The sequence below is a fragment of the Pan troglodytes genome, chromosome 1, assembly GCF_028858775.2.
Source record: "Pan troglodytes isolate AG18354 chromosome 1, NHGRI_mPanTro3-v2.0_pri, whole genome shotgun sequence".
NCBI classification, from domain to species: domain Eukaryota; kingdom Metazoa; phylum Chordata; class Mammalia; order Primates; family Hominidae; genus Pan; species Pan troglodytes.
The window spans coordinates 194,659,727-194,686,378 of NC_072398.2; the positions used below are offsets into that span (position 1 = coordinate 194,659,727).

Below are 26,652 nucleotides of genomic sequence, written 5' to 3' on the forward strand. Positions count from 1 at the left end.
AGGGCTGGAGCGATTATAAGGGCAGTTTTAAGTTTGTGGAAGCTAGGGGCTATGTTGTTGGAGGGATTTAGGTGCTCCTTTAGGGGGCCTTTGGCTGCTTCATAGAGGGGGTGAGCTAAGAGGGCAAAGTTGAGGATCCATATTCTGAAAAAGCCTGCTAGCCCTCGGAAGGAAAGAATTTCACTTTTTGAGGAACATGGAGATAGGTTGCCCATTAAGGCTGCTCATGCTGGGGTCATGGCTTGGGACCCGGTAGAGAGTTGAACTTCTAGGTAGGTCACACTAGGGGTGGAAAGCTGTGCTTTGGACGGGGAGACTCTATAGCCTTTAACAGCAAGAAAATTGAGAAAGGTGGCGGTGTGGGCATGGGAGTCTTTTAGGGAGCAGCTGCAGAGAAGGTCATCTACATACTGGAGAAGGTGGCTGGGGGATAGGTTTAAGGAGGCAAGGTCTTGGGGTAGGGCTTGCCCAAAGAAATGGGGGCTATCCTTGAAGCCTTGCTTGAAGATCATTAGCATGTGCCTGAGATGTGAGCCACACTTTTTCCTTCTCTTCTGGGAAGATAGTGGAAAAGAGGACAATATAGAGATCATGCCAAGTGAGTTCTTAAGATTGGGTAAGGTATTTGAAGTCTTTAATATAAGTGTCGGGATCGGAGGAAAATGACCCGAGACGTTTTTCAATTTGGGACAGGTCAGAGAGGGAGAAGGGAACGTGGACACGAATGATTCCTTCAACTCTGGCAACCTCTCGGAGGGGAAGTATGGAGACTGGTTGTTGGACATGCCCAGTTCGAGAGCGGGTATGAGGTGGAGAGATGGGGAGGAATCAGATTCAGAAGCTGGGTGGTTAGAGAGGGGAGGGGAAAGAGATAAGGCAGGAGCGGGAGTGTATGGTGGAGGATCGTGATGATCTGATGGAGGATTATGATGTTGCCAGGAAGGTGGAAAGCCGGCGGGGTCAAAGGAGGAGTTGTCGCTTGCTGTGAAGGGGGGGTCTGCTGAGAGTAAATTGGGCTTAGAGCGGGTGAGGAGGATTTGGAAAGCGGAGAAAGATTGGCAAAGTGAAGAGCGGTTACAGAGGGTGACGAAAGCCTGAACATAAGGAATTTCAGACCATTTTCCATCGCAATGGCAAAAACTGTCTAAGTCCCTGAGTATATTGAAATAGAAAGTACCATTTTCAAGCCACTGGGAGCCAATGTCTAATTTATATTGTGGCCAAGCCGTATTACAATAGAAAATAAGCCTCTTGGGACGAACTTTTGCACAAAAACTGAGAGTCTCAAGGTTGCACAAGTGACCCCAGGGGGGTTGCTTTAGACAGAGTAGATTGATAGGCTCCCATGGTGAATGGAGGAGATGGTTGAGGAAGGAGAGAGACTGCCGGTGGCAAGGACCGCGGGAGAGGACGTCCCCAGTCCTGTGGGCCTTGTTTAGTATACAGAAGGCAACCACCGAGTCAGGCGTCCCTGAAACAGAGGAGTCGGAGGCCTAGAGGCCGGAGGGAGCCCTTGGCCCAGCACTGGGTCTTTTGGGAAGACAGAGACGGTCAAGGGTCCCGGGTAGATGGCAAGGGTCTCTCTTACTCACCCCTTTGCAGACTATAGTGATGGATGAAGTCACCAACAATGGGAGGGTCCCAGAAGTCCTCTGGGTCTTTGGCAGGTTTGGGAAGGGGAGTTCAGCCAAGGGAAGTGGGGGTGGTGGTTAGGAAAGAGGGAGAAAGGGAGGCCGAACTCTACCACCTTCCTGGGTTTTGGCACCAAAATAAAAGGTTAGCCAAGAGAAACGACGAGTAGACCCAAAGACAGGCAAGCAATTTTTATTTGTCCTGCCAGGCTGTTCCTTGACAGGCAGAGGAGGCAGCCTCGCTTACAGACTGCAGCAGGGCTTTACAGGGCGAGGAACTGGGTCGGGGTGTGTGAACCGAGTTGGGGGTGCAGGTGTCTTGACTGCATCCTGATGATGTTTTTGCCAGCTTTGGTTAGCAGGTGTTCTGACCGCATCCTGGAACTGTTTGCCAGTTCAGCTGGAGTCTTCTGGACAAACAGTTACTGGAAGGGTCAGTGCAGGGCGGCAGTGGGGGTTGCCTTTAGCCCTGGGGGAGCTGTGCGGAGGTCACAAAGGACTGTATTGTAAGACCTATGCGAAAGGAGGGGAACTGGTCGGGGTGACCCTAACACTCTGCACTGGTTATTCTTTCTCGAAGCCTCTTCTCCCAGGTATTTCCGTGACTCCCTGCCTCATTCAGGTGTCTGCTCAGAATACCACCTCCTCAGAGAGGCCTTCCCTCACCTGTCCACCTGGACTTCTCTAACCCCTTACTCATTTTTTTTTCATTGTGTTCATCACAACCTGACATATATCCAATTATTGATCATGCCCGTCTCCCCTGTTCAAACGCTGAGCTCCATGAATAAGGGCGGGAATCTTTCCTGTTGTGGCCACTGTGGGGGAAGGGATGAGGGGACTGGTCATCACAGTGACTGGCAGTTACAAGGGTGGCGCCAGGGACTCCAGACAGCCCTGGAAGGAAGGCAGATTCTACATCCTGCACAACATAAGTGAAAGGCTTGTTTTTTCATTACCAGAGCCAAGGCTCTAACTCCATTTTGCATATAAACACAAAGAGTGTATGCATTCTACTATACATTGAATTTTCCAGGAATGCAACTACTGTGTAAAGAGAGGAAACGTGCACTTCATTGTGTTCAGAACTTTACCAAATTCATTGTTTCAGACGCTGACACCACCACACTCGAGCGTCAGTCTGTACACAGAGCTGTGACCTCCCCAGCAACTGGGCACTTCACAAACACATTATCATTACCTTTTATTTCTTATATATTAATAAGGACAAAAAAACCATTGGATGATTTTTAATTAGATGTAAAGGCTGGCATATTAGCCATAAATTTCATTTCAGGAGCATAAAGGGAGCAACAGCAAGCATTATGAAAAGGCAGCTTTGGGTCTGAGGGGTAGAGAATCATGGCCTAGAGTTGCCCCATGGAAAGCGGTGGGGAGCATGGGCTCTGCAGTCCAGTCCAGGCCACTACTTGCAGCCATTTGACTCCACAGGCACTGCTTAACCTCGCTGAGCCTCACTTCCTTCTTGGCAAATGTGAGCCACGCTACAAACTGCACAGGGTTACTGGGAAGACTGAAGGGCAGGAGTGTGCACAGCATTTGGCAGAGTGCCAGGTGCCAGAAAGGGTACTCAATGTCCCTATTACTGTTTTCTTGTTGTTGCTGTTGTTCTGTTTGTTTTGAGACAGGGTCTTCCTCTGTCATCCAGGCTGGAGTACAGTGGCACGATCACGGCTCACCATAGCCTTGATCTCCTGGGCTCAAGCGATCCTCCCACCTTAGCCTCCTGAGTAGCAGGAACTATAGGTGTGTGCCACCGTGTCCAGCTAATTTTTGTAGTTTTCTGTAGAAATGGGGTTTCGCCATGTTGCCCAGGCTGGTCTCAAACTCCTGGACTTCAGTGATCTGCACACCTTGGCCTCCCAAAGTGCTGGGATTACAGACATGAGCCACGACACTGGGCCTATTATTGTCCATTTAGCAAATTTTTGCCAGTACCCTCTTTCCAGCAGCTGTCCCAGGTGCTGGGGTCGTGGGGACACTCAAAGGACTCAGGAGGCCCCCGGTGAGTCTCCCTATTCCCTCCATCCAAGACCTATCCCCGTGGTAGGGTGAGGCCCATGTCAACGGCAGAATAGCCAGGGCAAGCCTTCAGTTTGGCCACTGGGGCCGGGAGCAGAGCTGTGCTTGGGTTTGCACTGGGTCTTGAATATGCCAGCACTCACAAGTCCCCTCCCATAGGCTCTGGATCTCTCGGCCCCCCAACCTTCCATCAAGGCCTGTCCTTCCTGTATTTCATCTTAGCAGTACTCTCCGTGCTTTCCAAGGTGACAAATCTCTAGTCTCACAGGCAGATAGGAGGGCAGAGAAGCAGTCAACAAGCAGGCAGGTGAGCAGACAGCAGATAAGTCCTGGGCAGATAGGCAGCGAGGAGGTAGGGAGGAGATGGGCAGGTGGATAGTTGGGATGAGGGCCAGAACAGCAGGTGACACACGTGCAGAGATCTGAAGCAGGTGGCTGGGCTGACCCACGGACAGGCTGGTGGGCTGGGGAGCAGCAGGCAGTCAAGCAGCTAGGCAGGGGGTGGGGAGGGCATGTGGACCATGGGGACAGCCACATTGGCCAAAGGTTTCAGGGACCTTCCCCAGGGCCTCCAGGAGCAGTGCTTCTCAAAACCCTCCAGGGCAAGGCTGCCACTTCTCCCAACTGGCCTGGCTTGGCCACGGCAAGCCCCTGGAGAAGACAGCACTCTGGTTAATGTGTGTCCCTCTCTCTGAAGCGACCAGCAACCATCATCTCAACCCTCATCCTGCTCCACTAGGGCTGAGTCATACCTGACCCACTCCAAACACATATGTCACATACCAACCAGAAACAAACATACTTTTGCCTGCAGGCAGAGATACAGAGAGCTGCGTAGCACAGAGGTGCATGGAAACAGCTTGACAGAAACAGATCCAAAATTTTAGACTGCACATAGAGGAGCACACATGTGGACTCTCACAGACACAGGTCTGTGCCACATGAACTGAGGCACTGAGGCACACAACACACGTAGTCATACAAGCACACTGTAGCACACACCGATATTCCCGTGGATGGCAGGCATTAAACATGCTCATGCACTCCCAGCAATGCTGCACATAACTAAGCTACCTGTGCAAACAGTCAGTGACATACACCCCTTGAAGAAACAGGAATACAACCCACAGAAACTCAATATTGCTGACGGTCTTCAAATCTCGGCCAAGGCAGTGGGCAAATTCTGGCCTCATCTTCACCTCTCAGCCCAATCACACATGGCTGATCATGTCCCTGTTCTGGCCTGGTTCTCCTTGCTGACTTCACCTCCAGGAGACCCCTCAATGGGCTCGAGCTTCAGACCCTTCTCTCTCTGCCCCCTTAAGCCAGATGTTCGGTCTCATCCACTTCTGGGCTGGTAAATCCATCTTATGTGGTAAGGACTCTCAAATATCATTTTCAGCCAGATTCCTGGGGGTTCTACTTGCATTGCCAACACCTGCACCTGGATATCTAATGGACATTTCAAGTCTAACCTATCTACAGTGAAACTGACTACCCCCAAACCTGCTTCCCCACATGGGCTTTCCTCAGGTGCCCCAGCCCAGTATGAAAGTGTTCTAAACTCCTCTCTCCCTCACATTCAAGTCCAGTGCAGGAACTCCCTTCAGAACACCACCTGAGTCTGAGCCCTCTCGCCTCTCCACCGGCCCTGCCCTCACTGGCTTGGACAGCTGCCAGCCTACTCACCACCCTCCCTGCTCCCCTTCTTGCCCACAGTGGCCCACCCTACACTGAGCCACCACAGGGATCTTTCCAAAAAGCAGGGACCATGACACTCCCCTGCTCAACGCTCCAGGAGCTCCCCACCACACTTACATTAAAAACCAAGCTCCTGGCCGGGCACGGTGGCTCACACCTGTAATTCCAGCACTTTGGAGGCCAAGGTGGGCAGATCACCTGAGGTCAGAAGTTCGAGACCAGCCTGACCAACATGGAGAAACCCCATCTCTACCAAAAATACAAAATTAGCAGGGTGTGGTTGTGCATGCCTGTAATCCCAGCTACTCGGGAGGCTGAGGCAGGAGAATCACTTGAATCCGGGAGACAGAGGTTGCAGTGAGCAGAGATCGTGCCTTTGTACTCCAGCCTGGGCAACAGGAGCGAAACTCTGTCTCAAAAAAAAAAAAAAAAAAAAAAAAGAAAGAAAGAAAAAGCTCATCAACAAGGCCAGCAAGTCCCTGCACGGGCAGCCCCTGCCACTCTCCCCTGCACCCACACACCATCTGCGTGGCTTTCTTCCCTTGGAGGGAGGTATCCCAAGCATGTTCTTACTCCTGCCCAGACACTCTCCCCAGATCCTGGCACAGCTGCCTCCTCCTTAGGATTCAGGTCTCACTGTGGATGTCCCTGTGAGAGCCACTCCCAGGTGTTGTCCATCGCATTACCCTAACCTGTCATGCCCCCCAGCACTTAGAAGCATCTGAGATTATCTTCTATTGTTTCTCCAATTTAGTGTCAGCTCCATGAGGGCAAGGATTTGTGTCTGTTCTGTTTATGGTTAAATCCTCATTAAAACTATTCCTCAGGGCTGGGCGCGGTGGCTCACGCCTGTAATCCCTGCACTTTGGGAGGTCAAGGCAGGTGGATCACGAGGTCAGGAGATCGAGACCATCCTGGCTAACATGGTGAAACCCCGTCTCTACTAAAAATACAAAAAATTAGCCAGGCGTGGGGGCGGGTGCCTGTAGTCCCAGCTACTTGGGAAGCTGAGGCAGGAGAATGGCATGAACCTGGGAGGCAGAGCTTGCAGTGAGCCGAGATCGCGCCACTGCACTCCAGCCTGGGTGACAGAGCGAGACTCTGTCTCAAAAACAAAAACAAACAACAACAAAAAACTGTCCCTCAGTATTCTCAGGGGATTGGCTCCATGACCTCCCTCCCATAGACACCAAAATCCAAGGATCCTCAAGTCCTTGATGTAAAATAAATTGGTTCAGTATTTGCATTTAACCTATACACATCCTCCTGTATACTTTAAATCATCTCTTGATTACTTATAATATCTAATATAATGTAACTGCTATGAAAATACACTATTGGCCGGCACGATGGCTCACACTTGTAATCCCAGCACTTTGGGAGGCTGAGGTGGGTGGATCAGTTGAGCCCAGGAGTTCAAGACCAGCCTGGGCAACATGGCAAAACCCCATCTCTACAAAAACTAGCCAGGCATGGTGGTGCACGCCTGTGGTCCCTCCCAGCTACTTGGGAGAATGAGATGGGAGGCTCACTTGAGCCCAGGAGGTAAAGGTTGTGAATGAGCTGAGATAGCACCTCTGTACTCCAGCCTAGGTGACAGAGTGAGACCCTGTCTCAAAGAAAAAAAATTAAATATATCTATTGTTTAGGAAATAATGATAAGAAAAAAAGTCTGTACATGTTCAGCACAGATGCAATTTTGGTTTTGAATATTTTTGATGCAAAGTTGGTTAAACCCACAGATGCTGTGGACTAGACTAGGAAGTGCTAGGCATACACAGTATTTGTTGACTAGTGGCTGCACAGATTTATATACAGACATACCCGCCCCCACAACAATACTCAAATATATCACATTAATAGACAAATATACAGATGTGGGCAAAAATACCTGCCCGCACATTCACAGAACACACTAAACAGTCACAAAGACACCCAGGAGTCCCTTTTCCATCCCCATAGGAGTCAGTCCTAGTCCTCCCCCATCTAGATCTGCCCTCTACTTGAACCCAGTCTCGGGACTGGGGGAGTAGGGGTCTGCAGCCCGGACAGGGAGAGGGTCGCTGGCCCACAGGCCTCAGGCAGCGCCTTCAGCTATGTCTGCAATTTCCTCTCCCCCTTTCCTCCTCCTCCTCTCTAAGGCTCCCGCCAAGGCGGCCTCCCCCTCATTCTAGCTCAAGCAAGGGAGGGGAGGCCCATGATGGGGGACCCCGTGGAGACAGGGCAGAAAGAAGCCCCCCGCCACACACACTGATCACACACCACATTGCATGCACAAGCCCAGGTGGGAAATGCGTGTGTGAGCACAGGCAGGTTTAGCCTTGGGGTGGGGGGCGGGATGGGGTGGGATCTGCCACAAGCCTCCACAAGCTGCTTGGTGCACAAGAGCGCAGGAGCTCGCAGGCACAGAGGCCCCACGCTGGGGTCTGCGAGACTGCTGGCCGGGGCCTGGCTCAAAGCTGGAGTCCAACAATCATTAACCCTGCGTGACTAGACCAGAGCTCGGCCAGGGGACACATTCAAGCCTGAGCCCTGGGAGGAGGGGTGGACAGTCCCCTCCCTTCCAGTCCGGCATGGGTCTGGGGAAGAGAAGCAGCTTTCCCTGGAAGGGGACTCCTAGGAGGGGGAGCGGTGGTTTCTAGCTCAGGCTTTAGGGTCAGAGAGCAGCAGGTTCAAATCCTGACGGTTTTGGTAAAGTCAATTCAATCTCTCCAAGACTCCGTTTATTTGATCTGCGAAGTGGGGATAATGGTATCACGTCGCAGGGTTGTCAGGCGGAGTAAGTGAAAGAACCTGTCCAAGGTTTAGCCCTTGGCCCGCAAGCAGGCAGAGCTCCAGCCTCGCTGTTGTTGTTGTTAGTGGCCTGGGGGCGGGTCCCTGCCGCGGCCTCCCCGGCGGTTTCCTGTGGGGGACGGACGGCCCGCGGGCCGGGCTCTCCCTCCTCCCGGCTGCCCGCTCCTCTCCCCTTCCTCTCCCAGCCCTTTTCCTCCCCGCCTCCCCGCCCGCCCCGCCCCGTCCCTCCTCTTTCCTCGGAGGAAACTTTCCGCCGGCTGGTCCCTCGGTCCGTGTCCCGCCCGTGCTGCCGCGGCCTGGGAGCCCAGCGGGGCCGGAGGGACGGCCGGACCCAGTGTATGCGGCCGCGGGACGCGCTGGGGCCGGGCAGCCGGGAAGCGGGGCGCTGACGGTGAGTGGGCCTGGCCCCGGGCCGGTGGGTCCCCGCGGGGCGGCCGGGCGAGGAGAGAGGCAGCTTCCCTTCCCGGAGACCGCCTGGGGCGTGGAGGCTCAGCGTCCCTATCCTCCATCCCGCCCCGGGACGGCGGAACCGGGCCTCAGCTGGGGACCTCACCAGGGGGCGGGGCGGGGCCTCCCGCGGTCCCCGGCGCTGCTCCCAGGACTGGAGGGGCGTCCGCGCCCGGGAGAGGGGTTCCCCCCGACAGGGCCCCGGGCCGCCACGAAGTTAGGGAAGCGCTCTCTCCAGGGTAGAACCTGGGCCCGCGGCTCCCGGGAGAGGAGCTGCCCGCGGAAGGGGTCGGGGTGGGCTCCAGGCTGGGAGAAGGATCTGACTTTGCTGACCTCGCAGGCTGGTGGGGGAGCTGCCCCCCAGAGCAGCATGGATGCCCCGCGAAGGGACATGGAGTTGCTCAGCAACAGCCTGGCTGCCTACGCGCACATCCGCGGTGAGGGCGGGCGCCGGAAGACTGGGGGCCTGAACCCTTCCCTGACCACCATCCCCTTCCCTCCCCAGCGCCTTGTCCGTCCCCTCCGCCCCGCTCCCCGCCCTCTTGCCCGCTGGCGGTTCCCTAATGCCCTTCGAGTAGGGGTTACAGGCCTCGCCCCCACACCTAGAACCTGGGGTCTTTCGGAAGTGGGACAACCCCCACCCGTCCGGGCCCCTCCGTGACCCCCGCCCTGTGCCCCGCAGCCAACCCCGAGAGCTTCGGCCTCTACTTCGTGCTGGGCGTCTGCTTCGGCCTGCTGCTCACCCTCTGCCTGCTCGTCATCAGCATCTCGTGGGCGCCCCGCCCGCGGCCCCGGGGCCCGGCTCAGCGCCGGGACCCCCGCAGCAGCACCCTGGAGCCCGAGGACGACGACGAGGACGAGGAGGACACGGTGACTCGGCTGGGCCCCGACGACACGCTGCCGGGCCCCGAGCTGTCCGCAGAGCCGGACGGGCCCCTCAGCGTCAACGTCTTCACGTCGGCGGAGGAGCTAGAGCGGGCGCAGCGGCTGGAGGAGCGCGAACGGATCCTGCGGGAGATCTGGCGCACCGGACAGCCGGACCTGCTGGGCACAGGCACGCTGGGGCCCAGCCCCACGGCCACGGGCGCGGGCACCCTGAGCCGCATGCACTATTACTGATGGGCCCCGGCTCCCGCTGCAAGGCGCTCGGGGTACCGGACCTGCACATGAGCTCAGAGCTGCCCCAGACCTTCGGACTGCCTCGGCCCCCACAGCTCCCAGGTGCTACTGGGCGTGGACCGCCACCCCCTGAGAGGCTCCCTTCCCCAGTCCTGCCAGAAGACCCCGGGGGCGGGGAGGGGGCAGGATGCAGGGTCCCCACTCCCTCTCTGGGGTCGATGAAGAGGTGAAGTGACCAAATGAAAGAAAGCTGCATTCTCAGTGACTCAGTCTCTCCCTCTGTTACTCCTGCCCCCAGCGACCCCCAGGCTCCTGCCACGCAGGGGCCCCAGGACTGAGGCCCAGCTTGACTCCCTTACCCTAGCTGCACCACCCCCACCCACCAACCCGACGATACAGCACACCTGCCCGCATTCACTTCACAGCCAGCAGAAAAGCAGAAGCCCACAGGCCTGCACCCAGCCTCACACACAGAGCAAGTGCGCGCGCATTCCTTATTCAAAACGCATTCCTTACCGGCAAACGCCTGGACACACGTCGCCCTGTCCCCACAGTGCCCTGGGTTCATACATTGCAATGACAAACACACCACGCCTCAGGACCCTGACCTCGAGGCTAAGGTGCTGCTAGCCCCTGTGTAAGCATGCGTGCTTGGGCTGGACAGTGGACTTCACGTCTGCGCCGAGGTGCGTTCAAGCGAGAGGGCAGGAGTCCCTCTGAGCGGACAGGGAGGCCAGCTGGGAGGGGTCCGAGCTGGCGAGAAGGCCCGCCCGGCTCCTCCCCGGCGCACAGCTGGATTCCGGAATCTAGGCCGGGCGTCAGAGCCCGACCCCGCCTGGGCCCCTCCTGCCCGCCATTTCTCCAGTGCGCGGCTGGAGTCCGAAGGAGACACCCTCCCCCGCCCCTCACCATCCGGTGGATAAAAATAGCCGCGCGCAGGCCTTGGGAACGGTAATGGGAGCCACATGTTGGCCAGATGTGCCTGGGAGGGACCGTCAGGAATGCGGAGGCCCAGGCCCTGCCCCCGCGCAGGCCCCACCCCCAGCGACCAGACCGGCGTGGCGCCGTGCTAGGCAGAGTTTACTTTCTCGCGTTTCCCAAAGTCGTGTGCAAGGACGTGGGTGGCCCCAGCCAGGTCAGGCCGCGGTCCCTTCCCAGGCCCACCCTCAGTAGGTCTGCGTCTGCGTGTGGATGATGCGCGGGGTCTGGGACTTCTGGGTCCCCTGCATCACCTGGACCTGGTCGGGAGTGAGGTGGAGACTTTGTCAGGGGGCCACCCGCTGTCAGCCCCCTCCCGCCGGGACCCGCGCCTCACCTCCAGCCGCCGGCGCTGCTCCTTCTCGCTCTTCAGCTCCTCCCAGATGTCGGTCAGCTTCCTCCTGCGGGCCGAGGCGGAGGTGAGGGGCTGGGCAGGTGAGGGCTGGAGGTGAGGGGCTGCGCAGGTGAGGGCTAGGGGGAACCCTACCTTCCACAACCCCCGCCACTGCCCACTCACTCCAGCTGCACCTCCATCAGCTCCAGCGCCCTCCTTAGAGACTCCACCTCGCCCCTCAGCGACGTTACATCAACTCCTTCATTCTTGTTTTCCGTGTAGTTTTGCGGGACCAGGGAGGGGAGCGTGAGCGTCTCTTGGAAGTCTGGAGACGGCTTGATAGGACGTGTTTTTTGGGCAAAGGCTCTTTCTATAGGGGGCACCTCCTCTTTTGGAGCCACTTCCTCTTTAGGGGGCACCTCTTTTGGGGGTAATTCCTCTTTCAGGGTCACCTCCTCTTTGGAAGCCACTCCCTCTTTGGGGAGCACCTCCTCTTTGGAAGCCACTCCCTCTTTGGGGAGCACCTCCTCTCTCAGAGGCCTCTCCTCGTTGGGGGGCGCCTCCTCTTCAGGGGTCCTCTCGTCTTTGGAAGGTGCCTCCTCTAGAAGGGTTGTAGCCTCTTCGTGGGGGTGGGGCTTCTCAAGGGCAGGCCTGGACGCTGGCCCAGACTTCAACTCAGCCTGGCGTGGGGAGCTGTCCCCTCTAACTAGGGGACATTTCATCTCTCCCAGGCACCTCTCTGAGGAAGGAGGCTGGGGTGGGGGTGCCTCTGGCGTGTGGGCCTCCTCCTGGGATGATGGATCCTTTTTGGCTACAAAGTACTTGACCTTCTGCAGGGCTTCCTCCGAAGAGAAGTGATGGAATTCAATGTCATCTCTGGTGGACACCTCTTCTTCAGAAAGCTCTGGGGTCAAGACCTTTTCTAGAGTGGGGGCCTCATCCCCCAGAGGGGCCATCTTTGGATTAGGGACTTTATCCATAGGTGGGACTTCTAGGGCAGGGGACTCTTCCACTGAAAAGACCCTCTCTGGAGTGGAGGGTTTGTCCACAGTCAGGGTCTCCTCTGGGATGATGGAGTTCTCTGGGATAGAAGCCTTGTCCTCTGGAGTCACCATCTTCTCTGGGGTGGGGACTTTGTCAGGAGCTGGGATCTTCCCCGAGGTGGAGTTCCCTGGGATAGAGGCCTTGTCCCCTAGAGTGAGGGTCTTCTCTGGGGAGGGGACTTTGTCAGGAGCCGGGATCTTCTTGGAGCTGGGGGCGTTCTCTGGAGCTGGGGGCCTCTCTGGGGTGGCAGTCTTGTCCGGCATGGGGGTTCTCTTCACAGAGGGGGCCTTTACCGGGCTGCTGTGCTCTTCCTCCTGCCGTGATGGGAGGTGAAGTCTCAGCTGAGGTTGAGTCTGGTTCCCCTTGGCCTGGGAGACTTCACCCGTGCACACCACAGCTGGGAACCAGCCTCTGCCCAGCATCCCCACTCTCCCATGTCTCCCGCCCCTCACCTGACTGGACACAGAGCGTTGCTGGGGAGTCTGGGTTTTGGATCGCTTTCGGCCAGGGTGATACGAACCCCCACTTTGGAAGCCACCATTGGGGCCTAAGAGAGCAGAACCTCAGGGACCCAAGCCTACTCTGACCCTCAGTCTCTTCCCACCTCTGTCCCTCCGCACAGCCACCCCATCCCTGTCCTCCAGTCCTCCCCGCACTGGAGGAAGGCAGCCCTTGCCTGAGTCTCGGGAGGTGAGCTTCTGACTGTCCCTGCTGGGTGTCCGAGATGTCCTGGAACATATCTTCATCAGGCCCTCAGGGTGGGGCACAGGGAGGGGCGTTGCCTCCTACCCTCCTCCTTCCCCCAACCCCATCCTGCTCCTTACTTGGCTTTGCTGGGCCCAGTGGTGGCTGTTGCTAGCTTCTTGACTGTGGGGAGGGATGTTTTGGGCATCAACTTTTTTGGTTCCTTAATAGGAGCTGGGAAGAGAGGAGTGGAGCATTCATCCATCTGACAGTCGCTAGCCCTGTCTTGTGCTGTGTGCAGGGGACTATGGGTAGGAGGTTAATCTTGTTTGACTATGCGCCACCGCACCCGGCTAATTTTTGTATTATTATTATTATTATTATTATTATTATTATTATTTGAGAGGGAGTCTTGCTTCTGTCGCCCAGTGGTGCGATCATCGGCTCACTGCAAGCTCTGCCTCCCTGGTTCATGCCATTCTCCTGCCTCAAGCCTCCCGAATAGCTGAGACTACAGGTGCCCTCCACCACACCCGGCTAATTTCTTTTTGTATTTTTAGTAGAGATGGGGTTTCACCGTGTTAGCCATGATGGTCTCGATCTCCTGATCTCGTGATCCACCTGCCTTGGCCTCCCAAAGTGCTGGGATTACAGGTGTGAGCCACTGCGCCCGGCCAATTTTTGTATTTTTAGTAGAGACGGGGTTTCACCATGTTGGCCAGGCTGGTCTCGAACTCCTGACCTCAAGTGACCCAGCCTGCCTCAGGCCTCCCAATGTGCTGGCATTACAGGCGTGAGCCATCGCGCCCAGCCCACCCTCAGAATTCTTTATATTCTCTCTCATTTACTCTCTAAAAGATCTCACCCAGTCTTATGGGTTTAATTTTCATCAATAAGTCAATGACTCCCAAATTTTCATCTCTAGCTCCTTCCTCTCTGACTCCAGACTCATATCTGACTTCCCTCTCAATATTTACACTTGGAGAGCTGATGGGCATCACACTCTTAACATATCCCAAACCAATCTCTTGCTTCCCAAACCCATGCCCCTTGAACCTACCCCTTTCCCCACAGTCCCCATCTGGCTCATTTACCCACTTGTTTGGATGACAAATGACTCCTTTTATTTCCTTATGAGACATCCAAACCATCAGCAAATCCTGTCCACACTACTGTCCCAATATTTCCTGAAGTCAATCACTTGTCACCACCTCCACCACTAAGTGCTCTAGATCAAGTCACCACCACCTTCACCTGGACATTCCAACAGCCTCCAACCTGGGATTTGGCTGTACCCATCCCACCTAGAGTGTGTTCTTCCCACAGCAGCCAGACTGAACTTGTGTTCTATTGGGGAAGCAGATATAAATACAAGGAGTAAAATACATAGTGTGTTAGAGAGTTATTAAGCGTGACTGACAAGACTAGGCAGAAGGGGCCAGGCGTGGTGGCCCACACCTGTAATCCCGGCACTTTGAGAGTCCAAGGTAGGCAGATCACTTGAGGTCAGGAGTTCAGGACCAGCCTGGTCAACATGGTGAAACCCCGTCTCTACTAAAAATACAAAAATTAGCCAGGCATGGTGGCGTGCGCCTGTAATCCCAGCTACTCCAGAGGCTGAGGCAGGAAAATTGCTTGAACCTGGGAGGGCAGAGGTTACAGTGAGCCAAGATCGCGCCACTGTACTCCAGCCTGGGCGACAAGAGTTAAACTCTGTCTCAAAAAAACAAAACAAAACAAAAAAAACACTAGGCAGAGGAAGGAACCATTTTAAATGGGGTGGCCAGAGAAGGGCACACTAAGGTGACATCAGCATCACTTACTTGAAGGCAGTTACACACAGTGACATTCAGATCTATAGAAAAACAGCCACTCTGGCATGTGCACAAGTGCTGATGTTAACTCCTACATATAATCACACGCAGATACGTATACGAATCCACAAATCTGACAGTGGTTGGGGGCATGGATCCCACAGCCAGACACCAGGCTCTGAATTTCAGCTCCACTCCTTACTAGTTGTGTGAGAACTTGCTAAGTGATCTATGCCTCAATGTCCTCATTCATAAAACATGGACAACTAACACACACCTTATAGGGTGGTTGTGAGGTCTGAGTGACTTAATACATGCGAGGTGCTCAGAAGACTGTTTGGCAGCCAGATGGTCAAAGCTCAGTAAATGTTAACTTTGACTTCTTACATTCTTACAGTATGGCTGATTAGGTGCTCTGTAGGGTGCTCCCACTAGGAAGCAATTATATCCTGCTGAGGACACAATTTTGAGGCACCATTGGACTTAAAAGAGGTAAAGGAGGTCTACAAAAGAGAGGACTGGACTGGGTGCAGTGGCTCACACCTGTAATCCCAGCACTCCCAGTGGCTCACGCCTGTAATCCCAGTGCTTTCAGTCCCAGCTACGTGGGGAGCTGAGGCAGGAGAATCACTTGAACCTGGGAGGCGGAGGTTGCAGTGAGCCAAATCACGCCATTGCACTCCAGCCTGGGTAACAAGAGCAAAACTCAGTCTCCAAAAAAAAAAAAAAAAAAAAAAAGAGAGAGAACTGAAGCCAGAAAGGCGGAGGGAGGGAGGGCAGCTCTGCTCTGTGGCTACTGAGCCTGGGCCCTGTGATGTGAAGCCAAGGGCCTTGGGCTCTGCTCCCTCACCTCACCACAGGCCCCAAGCTCAGTACCACACAGCAGTGCTACCTTTCTTCAGGAGGACCGAAGCAGCTTCTGGTGGGTGGTGTTCTCTGGCTACTGGGAGAAGTAAAAGCAAATTCTCGGCCGGGCGTGGTGGCTCACGCCTGTAATCCCAACACTTTGGGAGGCCGAGGCAAGTGGATCACCTGAGGTCAGGAGTTCGAGACCAGCCTGGCCAACATGGTGAAACCTCATCTCTACTAAAACTACAAAAATTAGCCAGGCGTGGTGGCGCGTGCCTGTAATCCCAGCTACTGGGGAGGCTGAAGCACGAGAATTGCTTGAACCTGGAAGGAGGAGGTTGCAGTGAGCTGAGATCGCATCACTGCATTCCAGCCTGGGCGACAGAGCGAGACTTCATCTCAAAACAAAACAAAACAAAAAATAAAAGCAAATTCTCACTGGAAGAAGTCTTCTTCTACTAAGGCCTGCAAGAGTCCCACAGATTAAAATCCAGCTATCAGCTCATAAATAAAGGTCATAAAACACGCTAGAGGGCAGGTCACCAAGAATGGAGTCAGCAGACACAACACACAACAGATAGTGGAACTGTCAGGTAGAGAACACTGCATAGTTACGTATAAAATATTTGAAGAAATTCAGGATGTGCATGCAACAAAGGACAATCAGGAATAACCACGCAGGTTTGGAAAGTTATCACACAGAAAATGGAATTACTAGAGATGAAAAATAGCATTCTTGAAAAAGAAATGCAACATAAATCCACTTATTTACAGGTATATTGCTTATGTTACCAGTACAGGTTACAGAGCAGAGTAAACAGAGCCAAAAGGCTAGAGAATTTGTAAACTAGAGGTGCAGTGAGACAAGGAATGAACAGCGTGACAGCAATGTTAGGAGGGAGGAATGACAGAAGCAGGATTTGGCTCTGGCTGAATGAGGTGGTGGACAAATCCTCTCTTCACAAGGCAACTATGAAGCTGGACAAAAATGATCCAACAGGCCGGGTGCGGTGGTTCACGCCTGTAATCCCAGCACTTTGGGAGGCCGAGGTGGGCGGATCACCTGAGGTCAGGAGTTCGAGACCAGCCTGGCCAACAAGGTGAAACCCCCTCTCTACAAAAATAAAAAAATTAGCCGGGCATGATGTTGGATGCCTGTAATCCCAGCTACTCAGAAGGCTAAGGCGGGAGAATCGCTTGAACCCAGGAGGCAGGGGTTGCAGTGAGCTGAGATCATGCCATTACACTCCAGCCTGGGAGGCAGGGGTTGCAGTGAACTGAGATCATGCCATTACACTCCAGCCTGGGAGACAGAGCGAGACTCCTTCCCCCCGCAAAACAAAAAGAAAAAGAAAAATCCAACAACCATTTCAATGCTCTGGAAATTATCCAAAGGCATGAGATAATTTGCAAAGGATTTTTTTTTTTTGAGACAAAGTCTCGCTCTGTCACCTAGGCTGGAGTGCAGTGGCGTGATCTTGGCTCACTACAACCTCCACCTCACAGGTTCAAGTGATTCTTGTGCCTCAGCCTCCCAGATAGTTGGGATGACAGGTGCCCGCCACCACGCCCTGCTAATTTTTGTATTTTTTGGTAGAGACAGGGTTTCGCCATGTTGGTCAGGCTGTTCTCAAACTCCTGACCTCAAGCAATCTGCCCGCCTCAGCCTCCCAAAGCGCTGGGATAATTTGCAGAGCATTTTGTATGCTTGATAATGTTCTTGAGCGCTGGGATAATTTGCAGAGCATTTTGTATGCTTGATAATGTTCTTGCCTAGGGCCGTTTTCATCCCAGGCCCCTCAGCTTGGTCCACATGGATGTTCTGCAGGGTAGGGCAAACTGTGAGGATCAGCAGCTTAACTGGCTAAGTTGAAGGCAGCTCAATTTGGAGTGTAATCTTGGGATTTGACATTGGTTCAAAAGCACAGCCAACCAAAAAAATAGATAAATGGGACTTCATCAAAATTTAAAACTTTTGTACATCAAGGGACACCATCAAGAAAGTGAAAAGACAACCTAAAGAATGAGAGAAAAACTTTGGGAGGCCGAGGTGGGTGGATCACAAGGTCAGGAGTTCAAGACCACCTGGGAAACATGGCAAAACCCCATCTCTACTAAACATACAAAAAATTAGCCGGGTGTGGTGGCGCACGCCTGTCATCCTAGCTACTTGGGAGGCTGAGGCAGGAAAATCGCTTGAACCCAGGAGGCAGAGGTTACAGTGAGCTGAGATCATGCCACTGCATTCCAGCCTGGGTGACAGAGCAAGACTAAAAAAAAAAAAAAAGAATGGGAGAAAATATTGCAAACCATATATATATATGCATATATATGATTAGGGACTTTTATCTAGAATATATAGAGAACTCTTCTAACTCAATAGTAAAAAGACAAATAATCCAATTTTTTAAATGGGCAAAGGATCCAAACAGACATTTCTCCAAAAGAAATAAGCACATGAAAATATGCTCAGCATCGGGCCGGGCGCGGTGGCTCACGCTTGTAATCCCAGCACTTTGGGAGGCCAAGGCGGGTGAATCACGAGGTCAGGAGATCGAGACCATCCTGGCTAACACAGTGAAACCCCGTCTCTACTAAAAATACAAAAAATTAGCCGGGTGTGGTGGCGGGCGCCTGTAGTCCCAGCTACTCGGAGAGGCTGAGGCAGGAGAATGGCGTGAACCCGGGAGGCGGAGCTTGCAGTGAGCCGAGATCGCACCACTGCACTCCAGCCTGGGTGACAGAGTGAGACTCCGTCTCAAAAAAAAAAAAAAAAAAAAAAAAAAAAGAAAATATGTTCAGCATCATTAGCCATCAGAGAAATGCAAATCAAAGCCACAATGAGATACCACTTCATACCCACTAGGACAGTTGTCATTAAAAAGATAACAAAAACAGCTGAGTGAAGTGCCTCACAACTGTAATCCCAGTATTTTGGGAGGCCAAGGCAGGAGGATCACTTGAGCACAGGAGTTCAATATCAGCCTGGGCAACATAGCAAGACCTTTTCTTTACAATAAACTTAAAAACTAGCCAGGTGTGGTGGTGCACACCTATAGTCCTAGCTACTCGGGAGGCTGAAGTGGGAGGATCACTTGAGGTTTGAGGCTGCTGTGAGCTCCCATTGTGCCACCACACTCCAGCCTAGGCAACACAGCAAGACCCTGTCTCTCCAAAATAAAAGAGTATACTATGAACAACTTTACGCAAATAATTAGAAAACTTACATAAAATAGATAGTTAAAAACATGTAACTCCACAATTGATTCAAGAATTTTTCCCTGACTTTAACTATTAAAGAAATTGAAGAAGTTGTTTAAAATAATCCCATAATGAAAAAAAATATGGCAAGATGAATTTACAGACAAGTTTTACCAGCTTGCAAGGAAAGATGATTCCCATCTTATTTATTTATTTATTTATTTTGAGACAGAGTCTCGCTCTGTCACCCAGGCTGGAGTGCAGTGACGCGATCTCGGCTCACTGCAACCTCTGCCTCCTGGGTGAACAAGCAATTCTCCTGTCTCAGCTTCCCGAGTAGCTGGGACTACAGGCATGTGCCACCATGCCTGGCTAATTTTTTGTATTTTTAGTAGAGACGGGGTTTCACCATGTTAGCCAAGATGGTCTCCGTCTCTTGACCCCATGATCCACCCGCCTCAGCCTCCCAAAGTGCTGGGATTACAGGCATAAGCCACCAAGCCCGGCCCATTCCCATCTTATATAAGATCCACCAGATAGGCCAGGTGTGGTGGCTCACATCTGTAATCCCAGCACTTTGGGAGGCCAAGCCGGGCAGACCACAAAGTCAGGAGTTCGAGACCAGCCTGGCCAACATAAACCCTGTCTCTACTAAAAATACAAAAAAATTTAGCTGGATGTGGTGGTGCACACCTGTAGTCCCAGCTACTTGGGAGGCTGCAGCAGGAGAATTGCTTGAACCCGGGAGATGGAGGTTGCAGTGAGCTGAGATCGCGCCACTGCACTCCAACCTAGGCGACAGAATGAGACTCTGTCTCAAAAGACAGTAAAAAGAAGAAAAGGGAAAACTAGATTCAAAATCAGGAACATGACAATGATGTTCACCATCACTACTTCTATTTAATATTGTATGAGAGATCCTAATAACTATAATAAATTCACAAAATGAAATTAAAAGGCAGGAGTGAAGAGAATGACACAAAAATTATTATTCACAAATGATATGTCTGTCTTCACAGGAAACTTGTAAGAATCTACAAATGAATTGCTGGAAATAATCAGAGTTTAGCACCATGGCTGGCTATAAAAACAATATACAAAAATCAATGCATTTCTGTATTCCTGCAATAAACAGAAGAATGTCTATTTTTTAAAAGACACAATAAAAACTCTGAGATACCTAAGAATATCTGGGAATAAATCTTATGAAAATTATAGTCTTATGGCCGTGTGCGGTGGCTCACGCCTGTAATCCCAGCACTTTGGGAGGCCAAGGCGGACAGATCATGAGGTCAGGAGATCAAGACCATCCTGGCTAACATGGTGAAACCCCGTCTCTACTAAAAATACAAAAAATTAGCTGGGCGTGGTAGTGGGCGCCTGTAGTCCCAGCAACTCGGGAGGCTGAGGCAGCAGAATGGCATGAACCCGGGAGGCGGAGCTTGCAGTGAGCCGAGATCTCACCACTGCACTCCAGCCTGGGTGACAAAGCAAGACTCTGTCTCAAAAAAATTAAAAAAAAAAAAGAAAATTATAGTTTTATGTATAAAACTAAGCCAGGCACCATGGCTGACACCTCTAATCCCAGCACTTTGGGAGGCCAAGACAGGAGAATTGCTTGAGCCCAGGAGTTTGAGACCAGCCTGGGCAACACAGTGAGACCCCATCTCTACAAAAAGATTAAAAGATTAGCTGCACATGGTGTCTTGTACCTGTAGTACCAGCTACAAGAGAGGCTGAGGTGAAAGAATCGCTTAAGCCCAGGAGGTTGAAGCCGCAATGAGCTACAATTGCCACTGTACTCCAACCAGGGCAACAAAGACCCAATGACCCTTTCTCAAAAAAAAAAGAAACCCCCCAAATTGTATAAAACTCACATGTAGAACATAATAAATGATGCTGGAACAACTCATTGTCCATAAGGAAAAAGGTATAATTGTATCACTCATTAAAATCACTACATGAATAAAAGCACTAATGTAAAAAGCAACATTTTAAAGGTTTTAGGCCGGGCGCGATGGCTCACGCCTGTAATCCCAGCACTTTGGGAGGCCAAGGCGGGCGGATCATGAGGTTAGGAGATTGAGACCATCCTGGCTAACATGGTGAAACCCCATCTCTACTAAAAATACAAAAAATTAGCTGGGCGTGATGGCAGGCGCCTGTAGTCCCAGCTACTCGGGAGGCTGAGGCAGGAGAATGGCGTGAACCCGGGAGGCAGAGCTTGCAGTGAGCCCAGATTGCGCCACTGCACTCCAGCCTGGGCGACAGTGCAGACTCTGTCTAAAAACAATCAAACAAACAAACAAACAATAACAACAAAAAACAGCAAATCTCAGCCAGGCACGGTGGCTCACGCTTGTAATCCTAGCACTTTGGGAGGCCAAGGCAGGCGGATTGCCTGAGCTCAGGAGTTCAAGACCAGCCTGGGCAACACAGTGAAACCCCGTTTCTACTAAAATACAAAATATTAGCCGGGCATGGTGGTGGGTGCCTGTAGTCCCAGCTACTTGGGAGGCGGAGGCAGGAGAATCGCTTGAACCTGGGAGGCAGAGTTTGCAGTGAGGGGAGACTGTGCCACTGCACTCCAGCCTGGGCAACAGAGAGAGACTCTGTCTCCATAAAAAAAAACAAACAAACAAACCAAAAAAAACAGCAAGTCTCAGAAGACTATAAACATGCTACCATTTTTATGAAGCTCAAAAACAAAAATGAATTTAGTGATACAGTGTTTAGACACATACTTTTGTAAGAAAACTTAAAAACTTGGGGGAACCATAAACATAAAATTGAAGATAGTGGTTACCTTTGGGGTGAGGGAAGTGGTAGAATGGGAAAGAGGAGGAGGACACAAACAACAGGCAATGTTCTAGTCCTTAGGTTTAGGTGACATACCATGGGTGTTCGTGGGTGTTAATTTTTTTTTTTTTTTTTGAGACAGAGTCTCACTCTCACCTACGCTGGCGTACAGTGGCATGATCTCAGCTCACTGCAACCTCCCCCTCCCTGGTTCAAGTGATTCTCCTGCCTCAGCCTCCCAAATAGCTGGGATTACAGGCATGCCTATCAGGCCTGGCTAATTTTTGTATTTTTATAGTAGAGACAAGGTTTTGCCATGTTGGCCAGGCTGGTCTTGAACTCCTAACCTCAGGTGATCCACTTGACTTGGCCTCCCAAAGTGCTGAGATTACAGGCATGAACCACTGTGCCTGGCCCGTGGGTGTTAAATTTTATAACATATGTGTTATATATACTTTTGACATGTACCAAATATTACATTAAAAGATAAATAAGGCTGGGCGCAATGGCTCACACTTGTAGTCCCAGCACTTTGGGAGGCTGAGGCGGGTGGATCACGAGGTCAGGAGATTGAGACCATCCTGGCTAACATGGTGAAACCCCGTCTCTATTAAAAATACAAAAAATTAGCTGAGCGTGGTGGCGGGCGCCTGTAGTCCCAGCTACTTGGGAGGCCGAGGCAGAAGAATGGTGTGAACCCAGGAGGCGGAGCTTGCAGTGAGCCGAGATTGAGCCACTGCACTCCAGTCTGGGCGACAGAGCGAGATTCCGTCTCAAAAAAATAAATAAAAAAAGATAAATAAAAAGACATCCCACAGACACACAGAGAGCTATTCACTGACACATAAGACACGTGAACATACACAGTCTTATATATGAACAGACATATTCATATGTTTCCTTACACAATGAAACAAATCTATACCCACCAATAGCCACATTCTCAAGACACACAGAGCAACACTGACATATTAACACACACACGAACTGACCCACACATTGATTCACATACATTCCTACCCAGCTTTTGACCCACAGGTGAGGGGGCTCCTATAGGGGCATACTGGACCACTGGGGTGCTGTGTGTGTTTATAAGCAACGGGACTGGTGGGTCTCCCAGAGAACACCCCCCAATCCCAGGCTCCCCGGGCGCTCACCTGATTCCCGAGATACCACTTTCCGTGGGACCAGCTTCTTGATCTATGCCGAAAAGAAGTAAAGGTTGAGCATCCTTAATCTAAAAATCAGAAATCCAAAATGCAGACCAGGCGTGGTGGCTCACACCTATAATCCCAGCACTTTGGGAGTGGATCACTTGAGGACAGAAGTTCGAGACCAGCTTGGCCAACATGGCAAAATCCCGTCTCTACTAAAAATACAAAAATTAGCTGGATATGGTAGCATGCACGTGTAATCCCAGCTACTCTGGAGGCTGAGGCAGGAGAGTCGCTTGAACCTGAGAGGGGGAGGTTGCAGTGAGTGGCGATCCTGCTGCTGCACTCCAGTCTGTGCAACAGAGCGAGACTCTGTCTTCAAGAAAAAAAAAAAAAATCTAAAATGCTCCAAAATCTGAAACTTTCTGAGTGCCAACATAACGCCTTAAGTGGAAAATTCCACACCTGATCTAACTCATGTGACAGGTCTCAGTCAAAATTTGTTTCATGCACAAAATTATTAAAAATACTGCACAAAATCACCTTCAGGCTATGGTTTAAGGTGTATATGAAACATAAATGAATTTCGTGTTTAGGTTGGGGTCTCATTCCCAAGCTATCTTTTTTTTCTTTTTTCTTTTTGAGATAGAGTCTTGCTCTTGTCGCCTAGGCTGGAGTGCAATGGCACAATTTCGGCTCACTGTAACCTCCGCCTCCCGAGTAGCTGGGATTACACATGCATGCCACCACGCCCAGCTAATTTTTGTATTTTTAGTAAAGATGGGGTTTCACCATGTTGGCCAGGCTAGTCTTGAACTCCTGACTTCGTGATCCACCCGCCTCGGCCTCCCAAAAGTGCTGGGATTACAGGCGTGAGCCACGGCACCCAGCAGCTATCTCATGTATATGCAAAAATTCCCAAATCCGAAACACTTCTGGTCCCAAGCCTTTTAGATAAGCGATACTCAACCGGTATTAGAATCCAAAAGGAGCCCCCACATGTCTAGGTCCACCCTCATTTAGTGACCCTCCAGCTAGGTCCGGAGAGTGCCCATGATCCCCACCTTTGTCCAAAATAGCCTGCCCCTGCCACCTGAGTGTCTTGGCTCTGTACTCACTGGGGGTGGTGGGAGTACAAAGTTGTCTGGAAAAACTCCTCTTCGTCCTTGACACTCTCCTTCCCACCAGCCCTTATCCTCTGTGGTCTGGAAAAGAAACACGCCAGTGGGGAGGTGAGCCAGGTCCCCCAAGGTCCTTTCCGGGGTCCCACTCCTTCTTATAGATATAATTTCAACGTTTATTTTAGATTCCGGGGGTACATGTGCAGGTCCACCCTTTCTCAACACCCGCTTCCCTGGGCCCCCCCACCCTGTTCCTCGCACACCTTGCTGAGTACTTTCACCACGTCCCCCCTCCGCAGCGCCAACTCGTCTGGGGCCTCAGGCTGGTAGTCAAACAGGACCCTGTAGACCTCAGGGTGGGAGACTGGGAAGAGGTCAGTCCACTGTCCTCTGAAACCAAGCCTCCCCCATCCATCAGCAGCCCCCACCTCCATCAGCCTAGCTGGCCCACCAAGTCACAACCTTGGGAGTGGCTGAGGGAGTGGGGGACCCTTTGGATGGGTGCTCACCTGTCTGCAGGTAGTCTGGAGGGCTGTCATAGGCCAGGCTGCTCAGCTAGTGGGGGAAGGGGCAGGGAGGAACTAGATGAGCCTCCAACCACCCCAAGAGGAACTCACCACCTCTGTGCCCACTCTGAGCCAACTTACCTTGGGAGGCCGCTGGGGACCAGGGCTGACTGAAGGCATGTCTGGGTTACCAAGGCCTAGTGGGGGACAGTGAGGTTAGGGAGGGTGCTAATTCACAGGTTAGGTCATGGGAGAGGGTCAAAGGGGTCACAGGGTCAGGATATGTGAATCACAGGCTCATGCCACTGGGAGGGTCATTGGAGATTGCGAGTCACAGGGTCACAGAGTCGAGGTCTCACTTGGGGGCCCACTGTCCAGCAATTCCACAAAGTTGGATGGGAAGGCTCCCAGCTGCCCGTTCTTCTTCCCCAGCCACCAGCCGTCCTCAATCTGGGGAGAGGGGAGGACGCAGAGGCGTCTGGTTCTGCCCCAAGAGTCCCTAGGATAATCTGCCACCCTTGGTTCTGCCCAAGCGCCCCTTCCTCCCTCCTTCCCTCCCGCGCTTCCCCATATCTGCACCGTCGCCATTCCCACCGTCCACACCCTCACTTCCCACCCCGCTCACTAGGGAGGCGTGTTCCATCATCCTCCCCCAAACGGTCCCATCACCTCACCCCTCACCTCCTTTAGCATTTCCACGATCTCCCCAGCTTGCAGCTTCAGCTCGTCCGCCTGCTCTGGGCTGTAGCTGAAGTTCACTTTGCACCATCTTTGGGGCCTCGGGTGTTTGGCAGGATGACCTAGCACCGGACAAGCGCGGCTGAACTCCAGTCGGACGCCCCAGTCAGAGGAGCTGGGGGAAGCGCAAGGCGCGCACGTAGCCCTTGGTACCTCCAGCCCCGCCCCAGGGCGGAGCATTGCACTCGAGAACCAATCACAGACCGCAGGGCGGCCCCGAGGTCCCGCCCAGAGCCGCGCCCGTCACTAAGAGCCGGAGACGCCGGGGTCGCACTGGCTCCGCGCACCCGCCCACCGGCGCCCGTCCCCGCCCTTGCGCTCACCTCGGCGGCGCGCACAGCGCGGCCTCCGCGCCTCTCCGGAGCCCTTCAGGGTCTCTGGGATCTCCTGGGAATCAGGGCACGGGGAAGGCGCTCTCAGCTCCCGGGGGACGTGCGCTGAGACCCCACAGCCCGCCCCTGGCTCGGCCTCACCTGCACCAGGCGCTCGGGGAAGAGGCCATAGCGGCCCCCAAACTCTCCGCGAAGCCAGCCCCGCGCGGGCACCCAGTGCACCTGCCGGACCACGTCCCCGGGCGCCAGACTCAGCTCGTCCTCCTTCTGCGCGCGGTATCCGGCCAGGACGAGGACTTCTGCGGGCGGAAGACGGGGCCGGCGTGCGGCTCAGAAAGGCCCAGCCGGGGCAGCCTGGCTGGGGCGGGCGTGTGCCCAAGCACCGTAGAGGGTAGCGGGGGTCGGGGGGTGGTGTGGGCTCTTGCTATGTCCACGGTTGCAGAGAGAGGCCACCTCAAAGCCTCCGCACTTACCCATGGTTTCCGGGGCGCCCTCCAGAGCCTGGCAGCTCCCTCTGACGGCCGAGTACTGGGCCCGCGCAGGGAGCGACCTGAGGCAAGACAGTAGGGTAAAGTAGGCGTAGCCGCCAGCCGATAGGTCGGGCCAGGTGCTGGGAGTGGGTGTGGAGAGGGGGCGGCCCGGCTCAGCAGGTCTGGCCCCCAACCCCGGGGTGAGGAGGACTCCAGGGTCTCTGGCCTGTGCAGCGGTCACAGCTCCGTCACAGGTTCTTCCGCCCACCTAAATTTTAGGCCAGCCGCCTCTCCCTTTCCCTCAGCTTTTGCCCGGAGGCTCCCAGCTACAATTTGCACAGAGCCTTTCCAGGCCCACCTTCCCCCAGCTCACAAGCTTTTGGCTTGAGGGGAAAAGGTGGGGAGAGGCACATACCAGGGTGGGGCTCCCCAGCAGGTAGCAACCGCTCTAAACCGGCCTTGAGTGAATGAAGTGGCTACCCTTGTACCAGCAATAGCTTTGAGTGGACACTTCCAGTCTGCTTTCCTTCAAGGCGTACTCCTCTCTGGCCCCGTACCCACTCTCTACCCCCATATAGGAAGGACACAGCAAAGACCCCTGCTTTGGGGCCAGAGGTCTAGTTTGGTTTCAGAAAACACCTCCAGGTTTTCCCTGGAAGTTAGGCCGGGAGAATGAATTTTACCAGCTTCCAAGATTTCTGCTCACAGTTGAGTCCTCAGCCGGCAGGAGTCTGAAGGTTAGGGCCCACCCTATGGCCAGTCCATGTGGGATAGGCTCTTTCAGGTAGAAGGCTGAGCCTACTAACCACATCCCTTGATCCCTGCCCCACCACCACGAAGGAAGCCAAAGTCCTTGCCTATGACACCAGTGGAAAAAATCTGTTTCTCCTGGGG

At 53.2% G+C, this 26,652-nt stretch overlaps 2 protein-coding genes across 3 annotated transcripts; one reads left to right on the plus strand and one right to left on the minus strand.

Annotated features, from left to right (window-relative positions):
* Positions 1-8,294: 8,294 nt before the first annotated feature.
* Positions 8,295-9,999, plus strand: EVA1B (eva-1 homolog B). The gene is made up of 3 exons (XM_513094.9): positions 8,295-8,559; positions 8,956-9,052; positions 9,298-9,999. Exons 2-3 carry the CDS (start codon positions 8,986-8,988, stop codon positions 9,732-9,734), a joined length of 504 nt encoding a protein of 167 aa, XP_513094.2. The 5' UTR covers positions 8,295-8,559; positions 8,956-8,985; the 3' UTR covers positions 9,735-9,999.
* Positions 10,000-10,796: 797 nt separating this feature from the next.
* Positions 10,797-26,013, minus strand: SH3D21 (SH3 domain containing 21). Of its 2 annotated transcripts, XM_016924789.4 has the most exons (16): positions 25,762-26,013; positions 25,430-25,587; positions 25,280-25,343; positions 24,900-25,018; positions 24,578-24,668; positions 24,360-24,415; positions 24,222-24,267; positions 23,976-24,076; positions 23,710-23,796; positions 22,595-22,637; positions 12,915-13,008; positions 12,767-12,819; positions 12,543-12,637; positions 11,230-12,404; positions 11,050-11,113; positions 10,797-10,972 (listed from the first exon to the last, which is right to left on the minus strand). In XM_016924789.4, exons 1-16 carry the CDS (start codon positions 25,763-25,765, stop codon positions 10,901-10,903), a joined length of 2,322 nt encoding a protein of 773 aa, XP_016780278.2. In that variant the 5' UTR covers positions 25,766-26,013; the 3' UTR covers positions 10,797-10,900.
* Between the last annotated feature and the right edge of the window lie 639 nt (positions 26,014-26,652).